The sequence below is a fragment of the Otolemur garnettii genome, unplaced genomic scaffold, assembly GCF_000181295.1.
Source record: "Otolemur garnettii isolate 467f Iridium unplaced genomic scaffold, OtoGar3 scaffold00017, whole genome shotgun sequence".
In the NCBI taxonomy this organism is placed as follows: Eukaryota; Metazoa; Chordata; class Mammalia; order Primates; family Galagidae; genus Otolemur; species Otolemur garnettii.
Genome location: NW_003852412.1, coordinates 1,771,316 through 1,786,269, shown reverse-complemented (window position 1 = coordinate 1,786,269; position 14,954 = coordinate 1,771,316). Strand labels below are relative to the sequence as shown.

The 14,954-nt window shown below is 35.5% G+C and overlaps 1 protein-coding gene across 1 annotated transcript in view; it reads left to right on the top strand.

The window, feature by feature from the left end:
* Positions 1–567: 567 nt before the first annotated feature.
* Positions 568–14,954, top strand: part of ADAMTS6 (ADAM metallopeptidase with thrombospondin type 1 motif 6) — a 366,007-nt gene continuing 351,620 nt past the window's right edge. Inside the window, exons 1-3 of the mRNA XM_003785868.1 lie at positions 568–1,149; positions 9,037–9,410; positions 12,876–13,240. Coding sequence (XP_003785916.1) covers positions 9,314–9,410; positions 12,876–13,240 — 462 coding nt within the window. The 5' untranslated portion in view covers positions 568–1,149; positions 9,037–9,313. The remainder of the gene's footprint in view (positions 1,150–9,036; positions 9,411–12,875; positions 13,241–14,954) is intronic.

Sequence of the window (14,954 nt, the reverse complement as noted above, 5' to 3'; positions counted from 1 at the left end):
TGCTGGTCTTAGTTTACTTTAGTTTACTTTCCCTTTTGGTGCTAACCTTACTTGCTGAAGTATATATAAAACACATAGGGGTTTTGTACACACGTAGCTACTGAGTCTTGAAGACTGTCTGCTCCACTGATCTAACCTTTACTATAACTTTCCTCAAAGGCACTGTTTATGTGCAAGCTTTAACATTTTTATTGTGTGTACCTAAAAAAAAAAAAATACATGAGAATGACACCGGAGATCTCAACAGTGATATTAATCCCTCTAAAGTCATTCATCCTTTCCCTCCCCGCTTCTTTTTTCCAAGAAACAACTAATAAACCGGGCTAGAATTTCTAAAAGAGGTTAGAGGAGGGGGAGGAAAAGAGGCATAGTGGGATAGGGGAGAGAGATTAGAGGGGCCAAAATTTCTCTCATTCAGTGGGTGGAAAAGTTGACATTGTCTAAGCGCTTCTGAATGGCTGGTAGTTGGTTACCCCGATTGTACCTCTATCTCCCCTCCCCCTCCACGTGACGACCCAGGACACATGCGCACCCGACGCAGCCCAGGCACATCTGCAGACTGACGTCAGTGTGCTTTGCCTCCGAGGAAAAGCTGCCAAAATTTTCTCCTGCTGCAATTCAAGTTGGCTGGGGGCCGGTAGTGAGATCTAGGGCTACTTCAACAAAACTTTGCTGCCCTTCCTGCTCCTCTTGTCTTCTTTTCTGCTGATACCTTTTGATGCTCTGCACATGTTATTTGCATAGCAAAGGCACTAAGCTGTCCAGGAAGAGAGGGCACCACTTCCACCCCCTATAGGTCTTTTTTTCCTTCTTTTCTTTCTTTTTTCCTTTCCTTTTTTTTTTAGGGGGGCTGTGTGTGGGAAGGAGAATGAGAAAGGGGGGTTGCAAAGGCAGCATCTCAGGGTGATAGCCTTGATGTATTGAAGGCATCTCTTACTCTGCCAAATCGGAAAGTCTGTTCTAAAGCCCGGGTTAGCCAGACTATAGGGTTTTATTCTGGCTGCAGAATAACTGGCTGGTGTGGCTTTGCAAAGGGGGGCAAAAAAAAAAAAAAAAAAAAAGTTAGAGAGGAGAGGGAGTACGTGAGTCGTCCAGTGCAATCTCTATTGTTTGAAACTTACTTTTTATCAGAATTTGAAGATGAAAACGGTAAGGAAGACTTCACAATATTCAATGAAACCTTTAAAAAAAAACTTGTGCTTTGCTTGTCTTCCGAATAACGCTTAGAAAACTTTTTTTTTTTTTTTTTAATGGCAATGAGTGAGCTTGACTGAACTCATTTTACAGATAGAAATCTTTTTAACTCCAGACTAGTCGGGGGTTGTAGAATTCTGGGACTTGCAAGTATTTTCTGATGAAAAAAAATACCGTCGTTATGTGAATATACAGTACATGTTTTGTGAAGTGGATTTGATTATGGTTATTGTGGTCTTTTTAACTAATCACCATATAGTAATCGGCAAAGTAATAATGATGTGTGTGTTTTAAATTTATTTCCAGTTTTCTTAAAGAAAAGTATTCTGCATTTTTGTAGTTTCATGTCAGTGTCTTAAGTATTTAGACAAGTGCATATTTTATGCCTGGGCTCAGAGGGTAGCATTAATGTGCTAGCTGTAGCCCTGATGCTCTAGGATATGTTAAGCTCTTAATAGCCTAATCAAAGAGATGGAAGCGTGTGTTTTTGATTTACTTTTGGCCACTTGGGACGTGGTAGACTCATAACCCTCCGGAGCCTTGTTTATCGGGGTATGTCTGTATATACGGTGTATGGACCAAAGTTCAGGGATTGGGGAGGAGGAGGCTGGAGTGCTGGAGGGGATATTGGAAAGCCTCTTTCTGATAATGTGTGCTACAATTCCTGTCTTTAATTTCTTTCCTTGTACTAGAGGCAAAGAGAAGGAGAGATTGAGAAAGCGCACTGAGAGGGAACAAGAGAGTGAGTTTCTTACTCTTGTTTTTATTTGAGCTGCCGGTGCAACGCGTTTGGGCCAAATGCCAACTGTCTGGGTCACACGCGTTTTATCCAAATAGATTTAGCGCTGCTGTCTGGAAATGGGCTGCTGAATGTTAACTTTAGGATCAACTCAACCAGGGCAGCTCAGACTGTTACCCTCTGTCTGGGCTAAGTGGAATGGGGTTGACGGGGGTTGGAGTGAGGGTGTGCAGAGCAGAGAGGAAAAGGGAAGCTGAACCATTGCTTGGAACTTTTAAAAAGACACTGAAGTGTGATTTTCAAAATATTCTTTTATGTTCAGATTTTTGGACTAATTTTCTTTTCTTTTTTCTTTTTAAAGCTTATGTTGATTAGACTGATACTCTGGATATGGGGATGACAGTTCACAAAATTCATGACAAGAAAAGAAATGTAACATTAAATTGGTGTAGTTGAAGGAAATTAAGGAAATTAATTCTGGAGATAATTGTTTTCCTGTGTTTCAGTAAATGGTAGTTACAGTCTGGTTTATATTTAGTGCTTAAATTTAATTGTTGGTGTTCCGGATTTCTGAAGAGGCAAATAAGAATCATATTTATTCATTGATAAATGGCTGCAAATTGAATCTGCATAGTGCTATTAATTATTTCTGTGATAACCAAGAGGAAAAATCTCTAATCTGAAAACTTGAGATAATGTTATTCTTTTCATATCTGGTTCCAATACCTGTAAGATTAATTCTTGCTCTTGGCTACTCTTAGCACTTCCTCTTTATTTCCTTAACAACCTCTAGTAGCTACTAGAGGATGGGCCTCTATGCCAAACCTTACCTGTTGGCGAATTTAGAGAAAGAATGAAGGTAGTTAATATGTTAAGAGCATTAACAGCATATTTGGAATGTTTTTTGGGGAGGGGAGAAAGAGAAGGGAAGAGATGGAAAGCTATCTTGGTTCTATGAAAGATGTAATTGATTACTGAGCTAATCTCAAGAGAAAAAGGTGTTTCTGTTTTTCAGGAAGAGGTATAATAAAGATAACAGATACTTACCTTGTTATCTGGGAAAGAAAGTTTGGGACTATATGTAATTTAGAGCTTGAGTTTTGTAAATTGTGTTTTGTATTTCTGCTCTTGGTTTATTTGCTTTTCTTGATAGATAGTTTTTGAGTAATTTATGTGTTTAATTACACCTTTCCTTAGAAACCAATCTCACAAAGTTTATCAATGATCTGAGAATCTGTATAATTAGAGCCTAGTTGAATCCTTAGCATATATATGTGTTGAGGGAAAAAATGGCAAATGAATTGAGGAGTTAGTTTTCACATATAAAAATTAAATACCTGAGGGCAGGATAGTATTTTTGCTTCTCCCATGGAATCCAGATCACCTTAGATAAATGATCTGAGTTAAGATGGATGAAAGACATTGAGAAGGATGTTGTACATGTTCTTTAGCTTCATAATAATAGTTCATGAGAGGAAATTATTGCCTTGGGTACTCCCAGATTATTTGAGTGGGAAGTAAAGATGATAAAAGAAAAAGACAAGTAATACCTTTCAACCAGAGCAGTCTACTAAGGGAATCAGTCTGATCTTTTTTCTGTTTACCTAGTGTAGTTTTGATCTATGGAAACAGGTAAATAAATGATCCCTTAACTTTCCTGGTGCATTTGTTTTAGGGAAGAAAGTATATGTGTAATCAAAGTAAAATATGTTTTGGTTCTGTTTTCAAATTTAAAGTATCTGTTAATACAATTATCATGACTTAAGTTCTTTACTGTTTACTTTAATAGACAATATAACCTAATTATTTAACTCTATCATCATATCCAACTATTCCACATTTTTTTTAGGAAAAGAGGACCATGAAACTATTTTTGAAACAAGGCCTTTTGAAGAGGAGGGCTAACATTTTTATTTAGCCATTAAAATGAAATATATAGACACTTTTTATCATGTGGTATCTAATCTAATCTCAATAAGTCTTTGTAAGGTAGACATTGTTATCATTACTTTATAGATGAGGAAACAGATCCAGAGAGTTTAAGTAACTTGGGGTCAGATCAGGACTCAAAACTATTGTGCTTTCTACAACATGATAATATTTAGCTATATAACTTAAAGGGTTAAGGCATCATGATTCTTAGACAATTGTCTAATACTTTAATGTTAGCTTTAATGTTTCTTGAACTTTGGAAACTGTATCTGGAAAAGTCAGAGTCTATGCATATTTGTTTATGGTGTCCAGATTAACCTCCCCAGCAGGTATGAGAAAGTGGGTTAACCCATTCATTTTTATTGTGTTGGTTATTAAGAGTGGTTAGATATGTTAATTCTGTTGATTTTAGTTGTGCTCTAGCCAATTCATTTACTTAGTGTTAAGTTTCTTCACTGAGCACTCCAGGCTTGACAGAAAGTGGGAAGTTAGCAAGAGAGTGAGAAAGGAGAAAGAAACTGAAATTTATTGAGTGCCCATGTGCCAGGTACTATAGCTAGTGGTGAAACCAAGACTGTAAGTCTGGTTTGTTTAACTTCAAAGCTTCTGCTCTTTATATTATGCACCAATGTCCCTTTTATTGTAAATCCTTAAATCATATGTTAGTCTCCTTTCTGGCCAAATAGTTACCTATTACTTTTTCTCTCTATGCTACTGGCATAATTAATTTGGGTATTTACAGGACAGTAGGTAAGACTGAAGGTTACAAAACTATTAGTTCAAAAACTGAAGAGCAGGAAATTTCTCCAGGGGGAAAAATAGCTGTTCCCTAAACCCAGCCAACTATGTTGTAAATTTGTCATTAGTTTCAAAGCCCAGAAAAATGGAAGGAAAAAAGATTAATGATTCAGTACAAATCTATCACTATTGCTAGAAAATTAACTCAAATATGTTAATAATATATTCTTTTGTAAAGGAAGATTACAGCTTAAAGTATATGGGGAACTTCTTTTTTTTTTTTTTTTGAGACAGAGCCTCAAGCTCTCCCCCTGGGTAGCGTGCCGTGGCATTACAGCTCACAGCAACCTCCAACTCCTGGGCTCAAGCGAGTCTCCTGCCTCCGCCTCCCAAGTAGCTGGGACCACAGGTGCCTGCCACAACGCCCGGCCATCTTTTGGTTGCAGCCGTCATTGTTGTTTTGGCGGGTCCGGGCTGGGGATTCGAACCCGCCACCTTAGGTGTACGTGGCTGGCGCCTTAGCCGGTTGAGCCACAGGCGCCGAGCCGGGAACTTCTTTAATGTCAGACATTATTACTCAAAACACTCTAGTGACTTGAAAACAATTAAAATAATAAGAAGGAATGCTGGTCATGAAGCAGCTATTATACTTTAATATCTCAGGTTTAGAGTATGGAGAGCACATGTAAGTAGGTTGGAAACCAAGCTAAGTGAATTCTTTTTATTATTGTTATGGAATAATGTTATGACTTAATCTCTTACAGATTTTTACCTGAGAAAAGATAGTGGCCGCTTTCTTGCTTAAATTACTGTAGAAGTTGTTTCAGTTGAAACAATTGCTCTATGTAAAGTTTTAGAAACTATTCACATTAATCAGTACCTATTTATGAATATCTTATTTGACATTGGTTGTTATCAATTGCTATTGAATGTTTAAATTGGAGCATTTTAAAATATGATGCAATACAAAGAATTTAGACTTTAGAGCCAGATAGTTTGTGTGTTAATCTGAGCTCTGCTGTTTTTACCTATCTGACCTCTATGAGTTTCAGCTTTTTAATTTGTAAATTGGTATCTTTATTAGTTATCAATTGCTCCATAATAAATTACTGCAAATTTAATGACTTAAAATGACACATATTATTTAACACTTTCTCTCTGTTAAAGAGTCTGGGAATGGATTACCTATAGTCTCTGATTTAGGGTCTCATGATACTGCAATCTCAGTGTTGGCATTGATTGGGGTCTCTACAGAAGGCATGACTGAGCAAGAATCTGCTTCTAAGCTCACATATTAGTGAGCAGCACTCAGTTTCTTGCCTGTTGTTGAACCGATGGCCTCTTCTGGAGGCTGCTGTCACTTCCTTGCTGTCTATCTCAGCTTCTCCATATGTTAGCTGACTTCATCTAAACCAGCGATTCTCAACCTGTGGATCACGACCCTCAGGAACTGTATTAAAGGACTGTGGCATTAGGAAGGTTGAGAGCCACTGATCTAAACTGATGTGAGAGAGTTGGCCAGCCAAATGGAAGTCAGTATGTTTTGTAATCTAATTTTGGAAGTAACATTCCCTCAATGTTGGGTATTCTATTGGTTGGGATCAAATTATTTGATAGGAGGGTATTATGCAAGGGCATGGATATGAGGTAGCAGGATTATTGAGGTCATCACAGTCTGTTCTGGCACAGGGGCAATAATACCTACTTCACATGATTGTTGTGGAGAGTACAAGAAGATATATATATGTATATATATATATATATATATATTTTTTTTTTTTTTTTTAAGAGACAGAGTCTTGCTTTGTCGCCGTCTATAGATTGCCATGGCATCACACAGCTCACAGCAACCTCCAGCTCTTGAGATCAGGATATTCTCTTGCCTCAGCCTCCTGAGTAGCTGGGACTCAGGTGCCCACCACAACACCTGGCTATTTTTTTGTTGCAGTTTGGCTAGGGCCGGGTTTGAACCTGCCACCTTCGGTACATGGGGCTGGCGCCCTATTCACTGAGCCATAGGCGCCACCCCAAGAAGTAATATATTTTTAATCTTTATTTTTAGTCTGACTTTAAACTATCTTTCTGGATATTACTTGTTAGTCTTTTGCATAGGAACCAAATACGCTCTTACTGTTATTACTAATATTATTTACTATTTCTTGTTTTTTTTTTTCTTACTATGTAGACTTTGTGGGACACATTTCTTCTACTTGTAATGATTACCTCCATCAGTTTGACTTGTGTATTCATTTTCCAGGACTTACCTTTAATGATACTTTTTTTCATAAACATCCTTGATCCATCCTTCTCTGACCCAGAAGTCATCTCCCTCATCTGATCTCCCTTAATACTTTTTCATAATTTCATTATAGCATTTGTCAGTCTGCCTGGAATTTTGCCTTGTTATTTAGATTATGAGCTCCCCAAGGGCAAGAATTGTGTCTTAATCTTTTGTATCCCTAATCCTTTTCTATATTCTAATGTTGTTATAGCATCATCTTTTAAATATAGTAAGTCAATATTTCCTTATTAATTAATTAGTTTTTCCAAGATTTAGCAGTATAATAAGTTGTAGAGACATATGTAGAGAATTTTAAATAGTTGTGGTGGTTTTATATGTTGTAATAACCAATATTTCTAGCACCATAGGGAATGAAGTAGTCCGTATAAGTTAATTTTCCAGTTAATACAAATATTCTTATTTATTTATTTATTTACTTATTTTTTGAGGCAGAGTTTTACTCTGTTGGCCAGGCTAGAGTACAGTGGCACTAAATATTCTTTTCATATGTGTAAAATGATTTTATTTTGACCACTATTCACATATTCATGCTCTTACTCATCCACTTTTTTTCAGCCAACAAATATGTAGTAAACATTTATTATATGATAATTTCATAGATTAGGGATTTGGAATGAAAATCTTTCTAATATCTTTTGTGTACTTCTCTAACTTAATAGTAATTTGTCTAATTAGAAGTACATATTTGATTCATGTTTCATATTCAGGTGTGGTATTATGTATGAATGTCAGATATTGAGCTATAATGCAGTTATATATTAAATAGGACTTGTTAAACTATTAATCTATTAATAAATAGGAACCGTTTGCCTCTACCCAAATTATATAATGTTGGGGTTTTAAAACTATATAAATGAGTGGGAGTGCTGGGCCTTTCTTGTAATTGTTTTGCTTTTATTGGCTAGTTTTTAGTCCCTTAGTTATTTTCTTCTTTTAATCTTCTATATTCTAGAAAATCAGGTAGCCAATATGCTGTTGTTCTACATAACATATGAATACTTGGATTCTTGGTGAAGTTGTTAGCTGAAACTAAAGTACATTGAGATAGAACTTGAAATCTGTTGTGAGGCTCAACGCCCGTAGCTCACTGGTTAGGGTGCCAGGCAAATGCACCAGGGCTGGTGGGTTTGAACCTGGCCCGGGCCTGCTAAACAACAATGACAGCAACAAGAAAAAAATAGCCGGGTATTGTGGCAGGTGCCTGTAGTCCCAGCTACTTGGGAGGCTGAGGCAAGAGAATTGCTTAAGCCCAAGAGTTTGAGGTTATTGTGAGCTGCAATGCTATGTCACTCTACTGAGGGCGACATAGTGAGACTTGGTCTCAAAAAAGAAAAGGAAGGAAGGAGGGAGAGAAGGAAGGAAGGAAATCAATCTGTTGTGATACTCCAAATGATGAAGTTTTAAAAATTTATTTTCTTGGGCAGCACCTGTGGCTCACTGGATAGAGCCCCAACCCCATATACCAAGGGTGGCAGGTTCCAGCCCAGCCCTCACCAAACTGCAACAAAAAATAGCCGGGTGTTGTGTTGGCCACTTGTAGTCCCAGCTACTCGGGAGGCTGAGGCAAGAGAATTGTCTAAGCCCAGGAGTTGGAGGTTGCTGTGAGCTGTGACACTACGGCACTGTACTGAGGGTGATAAAGTAAGAGTCTGTCTTTAAAAAAAAAAAAAAAGTCTTTTCTTTTCCCTTACATTCTAGGGAGTTGAAGTTTTCCCACATGAGTTGCTTTATAAGTGGTGTAAGACTTCCAGATGAAGTCAAGTGTGATAGTGAATATTGAAAATATGTTTCAAAGTTTAGAAGTTTAATTTATGATACTGTCTGAGGGTTCATTGGCAGCTGCTAAATGTTACTATGTTTTTGTAGATCTACTTCATCAGACAAAAATGAGTTCTCTTAAAAATTTAAAAGAATTATGATGTCTGGGCAAATTCTTCCTTTGATTATTAAGTAGCTATAGTATTATGCTGCTCGCATCTCTGGATTTAGACTATAAAGAAAACAATGGTCTAATTGAACCACATTAAGTTATTTTGTAGTAATGTCTTTTGGCAAACATTTATCAATATGTAGTAGGTCTATCCATTTAGGATATTTTTCAGTTAACTTAAATTTGTTTTTGTTTTTCTAGGTTTAAAAATGGCCATATTGTAATAACTAATCATTCTCATGTTTTGCGTCTGAAAATTTTTACCATCACTTTTTTCATTTTTGGATTGAGAAAATGAATTCCGTTATAGAAGAAAGTTTAGGATGCTGGGAAAAAATACCTGTTAAGCAGTGGAACATCTAACAACTGATTTTCAGGAAGTGCTAAAGAAATAAAATTGTTATGCTTCGATTTTGGTATGGTATTGACTCTTTAGCACATAGGTAGCCCTCCAAAAAGTCATCCAGTTTTCTAAATTATGGAAATTTTGTGGAAGACGTTGACCTGGATTTTGAGCCTCATCATGGCTTCATCGGAATTTCATAGTGACCACAGGCTTTCATACAGTTCTCAAGGTAGGATCTCTGCTTTTGAAACTGACAAAACATATTGCTATTAATTGTACAAGAAAAGATTCTGAATATTTAGTGTGAATACTTTCTTTGGGATACATAGTGATAAGAATGGAGGCTTGTTGTATCAGTTCAGTACTGGTTTTATAAACATTGAAGGCTTTAAGAGTCCTGTTTAACTTGTCCGACTAGTATTTAACGTCCAGGGGAGTTTAAAGTTGGCCAGTCTTTCTTGGAAAATGATAGACCCCAGGTCCTCTTGTTCTTTTAAATCTTAACTTTAATAGGCTCATTTATTGCTGAGTTTTAAAAGCAAGGCCATGTAAAAGAGTGAGAATTATAAAAAGTGCAACTTCTCAAATTGTAATTCTTATAATTTTAATCTATAGAATTGAACTTTATATCATAAAAGTGGTCTGAACAAGGAAGGCCCCGGGGTAAATGTTATTTTCCACGGACCAGTTGAATCCTTATAGAATTATTGAAAGACATTCCTTTTGGATTTCCCTCCCACAAATGCATAGTGACACAATTTTTGGTCCTGATGAGCCAGATTTTAAAGACTATTATAGATTGATGTATATGTCTAGAAGTCCATGTGTAAAAAGTGTAGCTCTCAAAGTTTGTCAATGAAGCTGTGGTATTTAGTATGAACTCTTATTTATTAACATAAAAAGTGAAATAAATAATGTCTTACAATTCATTTGTCTTAGGTTATGGTTTCATGGGAGTTTATATTTGTGGCTAAATTCCATGTATGGACAATCAGGCAAGAGGAAAGCATTTGGTTTCCCTTAGTGGTAAACTGAGCTGAAGGAAGATAAGGCTAAGAAGGTAGATGGATAATATCTATTAGTACATCTGGATCATTCTCCCATTTCACAAAGTCCCAAAGCAGCAGATGCTGGTGTGGTTGTACAGAGAAGGAAATACTCCTGCACTGTTGGTGGTACTGCAAACTAGTACAGCCTTTATGGAAGGAATTATGGATAGTCCTCAAAGACTAAAAGTGGACTTTCCATTTGATCCTGCAATCCCATTACTAGACAATCCATCCCAAAGTAAAAAAGTCATTTTATCATAGAGACATTTACATGCAAATGTAACCCAATTTATAATCAAATATGTGGAAACAACCCACGTGCCTATTAACACATGAATAGATTAATAAACTGTGGTATATGCATATCATACAATACTATTCAGCCATAAAAAATGGAGAATTTATATCTTTTGTTAAAACTTGGATGGATTTGGAGAGCACTCTCCTAAGTAAAGTATAACAAGAATGAAAAATCAAGCATCCCATGTATTCAATACTAATACATGTATTAATACATTATAGATTAAGAGTAATATGTACACATGAGAGAAAAACTCAATTAAATTCAAGAAGAGGGGAGGGAGAAGTTTGGTCAGTTCCTACCTAATGGGTACAATGTTTGGGTGAATAGCAAACTTCTGGGTGAAGGTCACAACTACAGCTTTACCTTATAAACACAAACATTGTACCTAATTGCATGTACCCTCATTTAATCTAAAATAAATTAAAAATATATATTTAGTACATTTAAGTAGGGAAAAATATTTAATAGTCCTTTGAAGTTTTGATCAATCTTATATTTTTAACAACCTTATTAATATATACTTGTATCTTATAATTCACCCATTAAAATATATAATTTGGTGGTTTTAAGTATAGTCAGTATTGTACAATTATCAACATAATCAATTTTAGAACATTTTTATCACTTCAGAAAGAAATCCTATGCCCATTAGCAGTCATTCCCAAATTTCTTCCAAACCCTCTCTTACCCTCTAGCTGTTAGTAACCTCTAAACTTCTATACTTCTTTCTCTAGAGATTTGCCTATTCTGGATATTTCATATAAATGGAATCTTATATGGTCTTTTGTTACTGTCTCTTTTACTTAGCATGTTTTAAATGTTAGATAATGGATTTTGATTATGAAGGCAGTTAGTATGAAGGTTCATTCATGTCAAAGCATATATTATTACTGCATTCCTTTTTATTGCAGAATAATATTTCATTCTGTGAATAATCCACATTTCATCAATTATATCAGTAATAGAAATCTGAGTTATCTATCCTTTTTGGCTATTTGTTTTTTTAAGAGACAGAGTGTTACTCTGTCACCCAGGCTGGAGTGCAGTGGTGTGATCATAGTTCACTGCAGCCTTGGACTCCCGGGCTCAAGTGATCTTCCTACCTTGTCCTCCCAAAATGCTGGGAGTACAGGTATAAGCCATTGCACCTAGCCAATTCTGGCTATTATTAATAATTCTTATTGTTTTTCTTTGATGATTAGGGACAAAGCATGTATCCAATGTACTCAATACTAATATGAAACCAGCAGATGAACAACTACATGCCCACATGACAGAGAAACACTATTACATTCAAGTTGGGGGGTAGGGGTAAAGGAGGAGGAAGGGGATTTGGAAGAGGGTTTGTTCTCTCAACTAACAGACACAATGTAGGGGTATATAGCACACCTCCTGGGTGAAGAGCTCAACTACAAGTTGGACTTTACCTAACAAATGCAAAAATGTAAACTAATTGTACCGTTATATCAATCTGAAATTTAAAAAAAAATCAGATAAGAGCACTCACATACATGTTTTTATATGGATATGTGTTTTCATTTCTACTGTGAATATACATGGAAGTAAACTTTCTGGATCATATGGTAACTCCATGGTTAACATTTTTGAGGAACTGTCAGTTGTTTTTCAAAATGATTGTAGCATTTGACATTCTCACTGATGATTTAAAAAGTAATAATTTCTAGACAAGGATCCTAGCACTCTGGGAGGCCAACTCAGGTGGATTGCTTGAGCTCAGGAGTTTGAGACCAGTCTGAATACCCATCTCTACTACAAATATAAAAAAGCTAGCCAGAAGTCATGGTGGGCACCTGTAGTCCCAGCTACTCAGGAGATGGAGGCAGGAGGATGGCTTGACCCCAAGAGTGTGAGGTTGCCGTGAGCTATAATGACACCATGGCACATGACACAGTTAAACTGTCTCATAAGGAAAAAAAAGTAATAAATTCTAAAAAACTATAGAGCTCTTTTGGATAACTTTCAAAAAAAAGTTTTTATCTGAGCTAAATTCTTTTACATATGTGTGATTTTAATTGCTTTTTATTTCAATGTGAAATTTTCATTCTCCTGTAGAATTTTAGCTCCTAGAATCCTTGTTTTAAAAATTAAATTATAAAAAAATTACTTTTGCAAATAATTTGAAAATAATTTTAACTTAATCAGTCTTTAGAAGCTTTTACTCTCTCATTTTTGTTTAATATAACTTTCTTGGGTACCTACCTCACCTATAATGATGCAGAATTTTAACTGACAAAGTTGTTTATATTGCTTCATTTTTGTTCTGTTAATTTTTTTCTTTCATTTTTTTTTTTTCTGGATTCTCTGCCTTGTGATTACAAAGAGGAATTCCTGACTTACCTTGAACACTACCAGCTAACTATTCCAATAAGGGTTGATCAAAATGGAGCATTTCTCAGCTTTACTGTGAAAAATGATAAACACTCAAGGAGAAGACGGAGTATGGACCCTATTGATCCACAGCAGGCAGTATCTAAGTTATTTTTTAAACTTTCAGCCTATGGCAAGCATTTTCATCTAAACTTGACTCTCAATACAGACTTTGTGTCCAAACATTTTACAGTAGAATATTGGGGTAAGGATGGACCCCAGTGGAAACATGATTTTTTAGACAACTGTCATTACACAGGATATTTGCAAGATCAACGTAGTACAACTAAAGTGGCTTTAAGCAATTGTGTTGGGTTGGTAAGTAGATGTTATAATTTTAAATTTCTGATAGGAAAATAAATTCACAATGTAAATGTTTTTCCTCAGATTAAAAAATATATACAGATGGTTTAGTCAGAGGTAATAGTCCAAAATTTTTTGTTATTTCTGCTACATTTGCTTCTTATCATCTTTTTCATAGTATTTGTATTGTCTTTTCAAAGAACAACTTAAAATACCTTATCTTTAGTAGAGAAATGAATGAAACCTCAGATTTCCTTGTAGACTTAAATTTTTCTGTTCAAATTATAATCTTTTATGAATAAACAAAACTCAGTCATTTGTGAAGAATTTCAGGGTGTATTTGTATGTATGTGTGCATTATTGCACAACACTGATATCCTCTTAGGTTTTTTTCTGTAAATACCTATTTCTGGTAGGTAACATAGCTTAGAATTACTTATGACATACTTGTGGTTACAGGATTTTAAAGCAACATCTTTTATACCAATGTCTATGAGGTAATTATTCCATACATTTATATGAAGATTGGTAATAAATCTTATTTACTTACAAAATGGGTTCAGGAGTACAGGGTTTATGTTAGGCATTTGAGTTCATTCTAGTCTAATGGTAAATAAACAATTCAAAGTTGCACATAGTAATGATTGAAGAACAAAGCATATTTCTATAGGTCGTCCTCTGAGTTTACCTTGTTCAGGATAATGTAGGTGTTCCATGAAAGCTTTGAAAGGGTACAAACGTTTTGACATTCAAGGCGTATTTTCCGAAACTTTTTTCTTTGTTATTATAATATACCCATATTCTTATTTATACTTGAATATAAAATAACTACATAATTAGAATTGGAACTAAATAAGTTTTAAAATTGGAAAGGACTATCAAGAACTACACAATGAAGAAAATTTTTCACTATAGATATAAGAATTTGCTTAGATTGTTCATTTCCATTAACTGTTAATTAAAATGAGCCAAAGTAATTACTTAGATTTTAGGATTTAGGTTTAATTCTCATAAAAGGACATATCGAGTACATTTATTGTTAGTTTCTCTAAAAGCATTATATATAAAACAGATTATTCTTTTTGAATAAAATTATTCAAAATAAATGTGTTCTAAAACTTCTCATATGTTAAAATGACATGCTGTTAATGGTCATAAAACTAATTATAAAAAATAATTTTCCTAGTCATTGACTAATACTTTTTCTAGTCATTGACTTTTCCTAGCCTTTACATTTAGCATTAACATTAATTATGCCATTGCCAGTTTTTTTTTTTTTTTTTGCAGTTTTTGGCCAGGGCTGGGTTTGAACCCGCCACCTCCGGCATATGGGGCTGGAGCCCTAGTCCTTTGAGCCACAGGCTCTGCCCACCAGTTTTTTTTTTTTTAGTCATATACACAATTGTTTATTTATTTATTTGAGACAGAGTCTCACTATGTCACCCTCTGTACAGTGCTATGGCATCACAGCTCACAGCAACCTCAAACTTTTGGGCTTAAGCAATTCTCTTGCCTCTGCCCCCCAAGTATCTGGGACTATAGGCACCCGCCACAACACCTGGCTAGGACATTTTGTGTTAAGACATTTATATTCTACATTTAGAAAGATTCACATGTACCCTTGCCATTGCCAGTTTTTTTTTTTTTTTTTTTTTTTTTGAGACAGAGCCTCAAGCTGTCACCCTGGGCAGAGTGCCGTGGCATCACAGCTCACAGCAACCTCCAACTC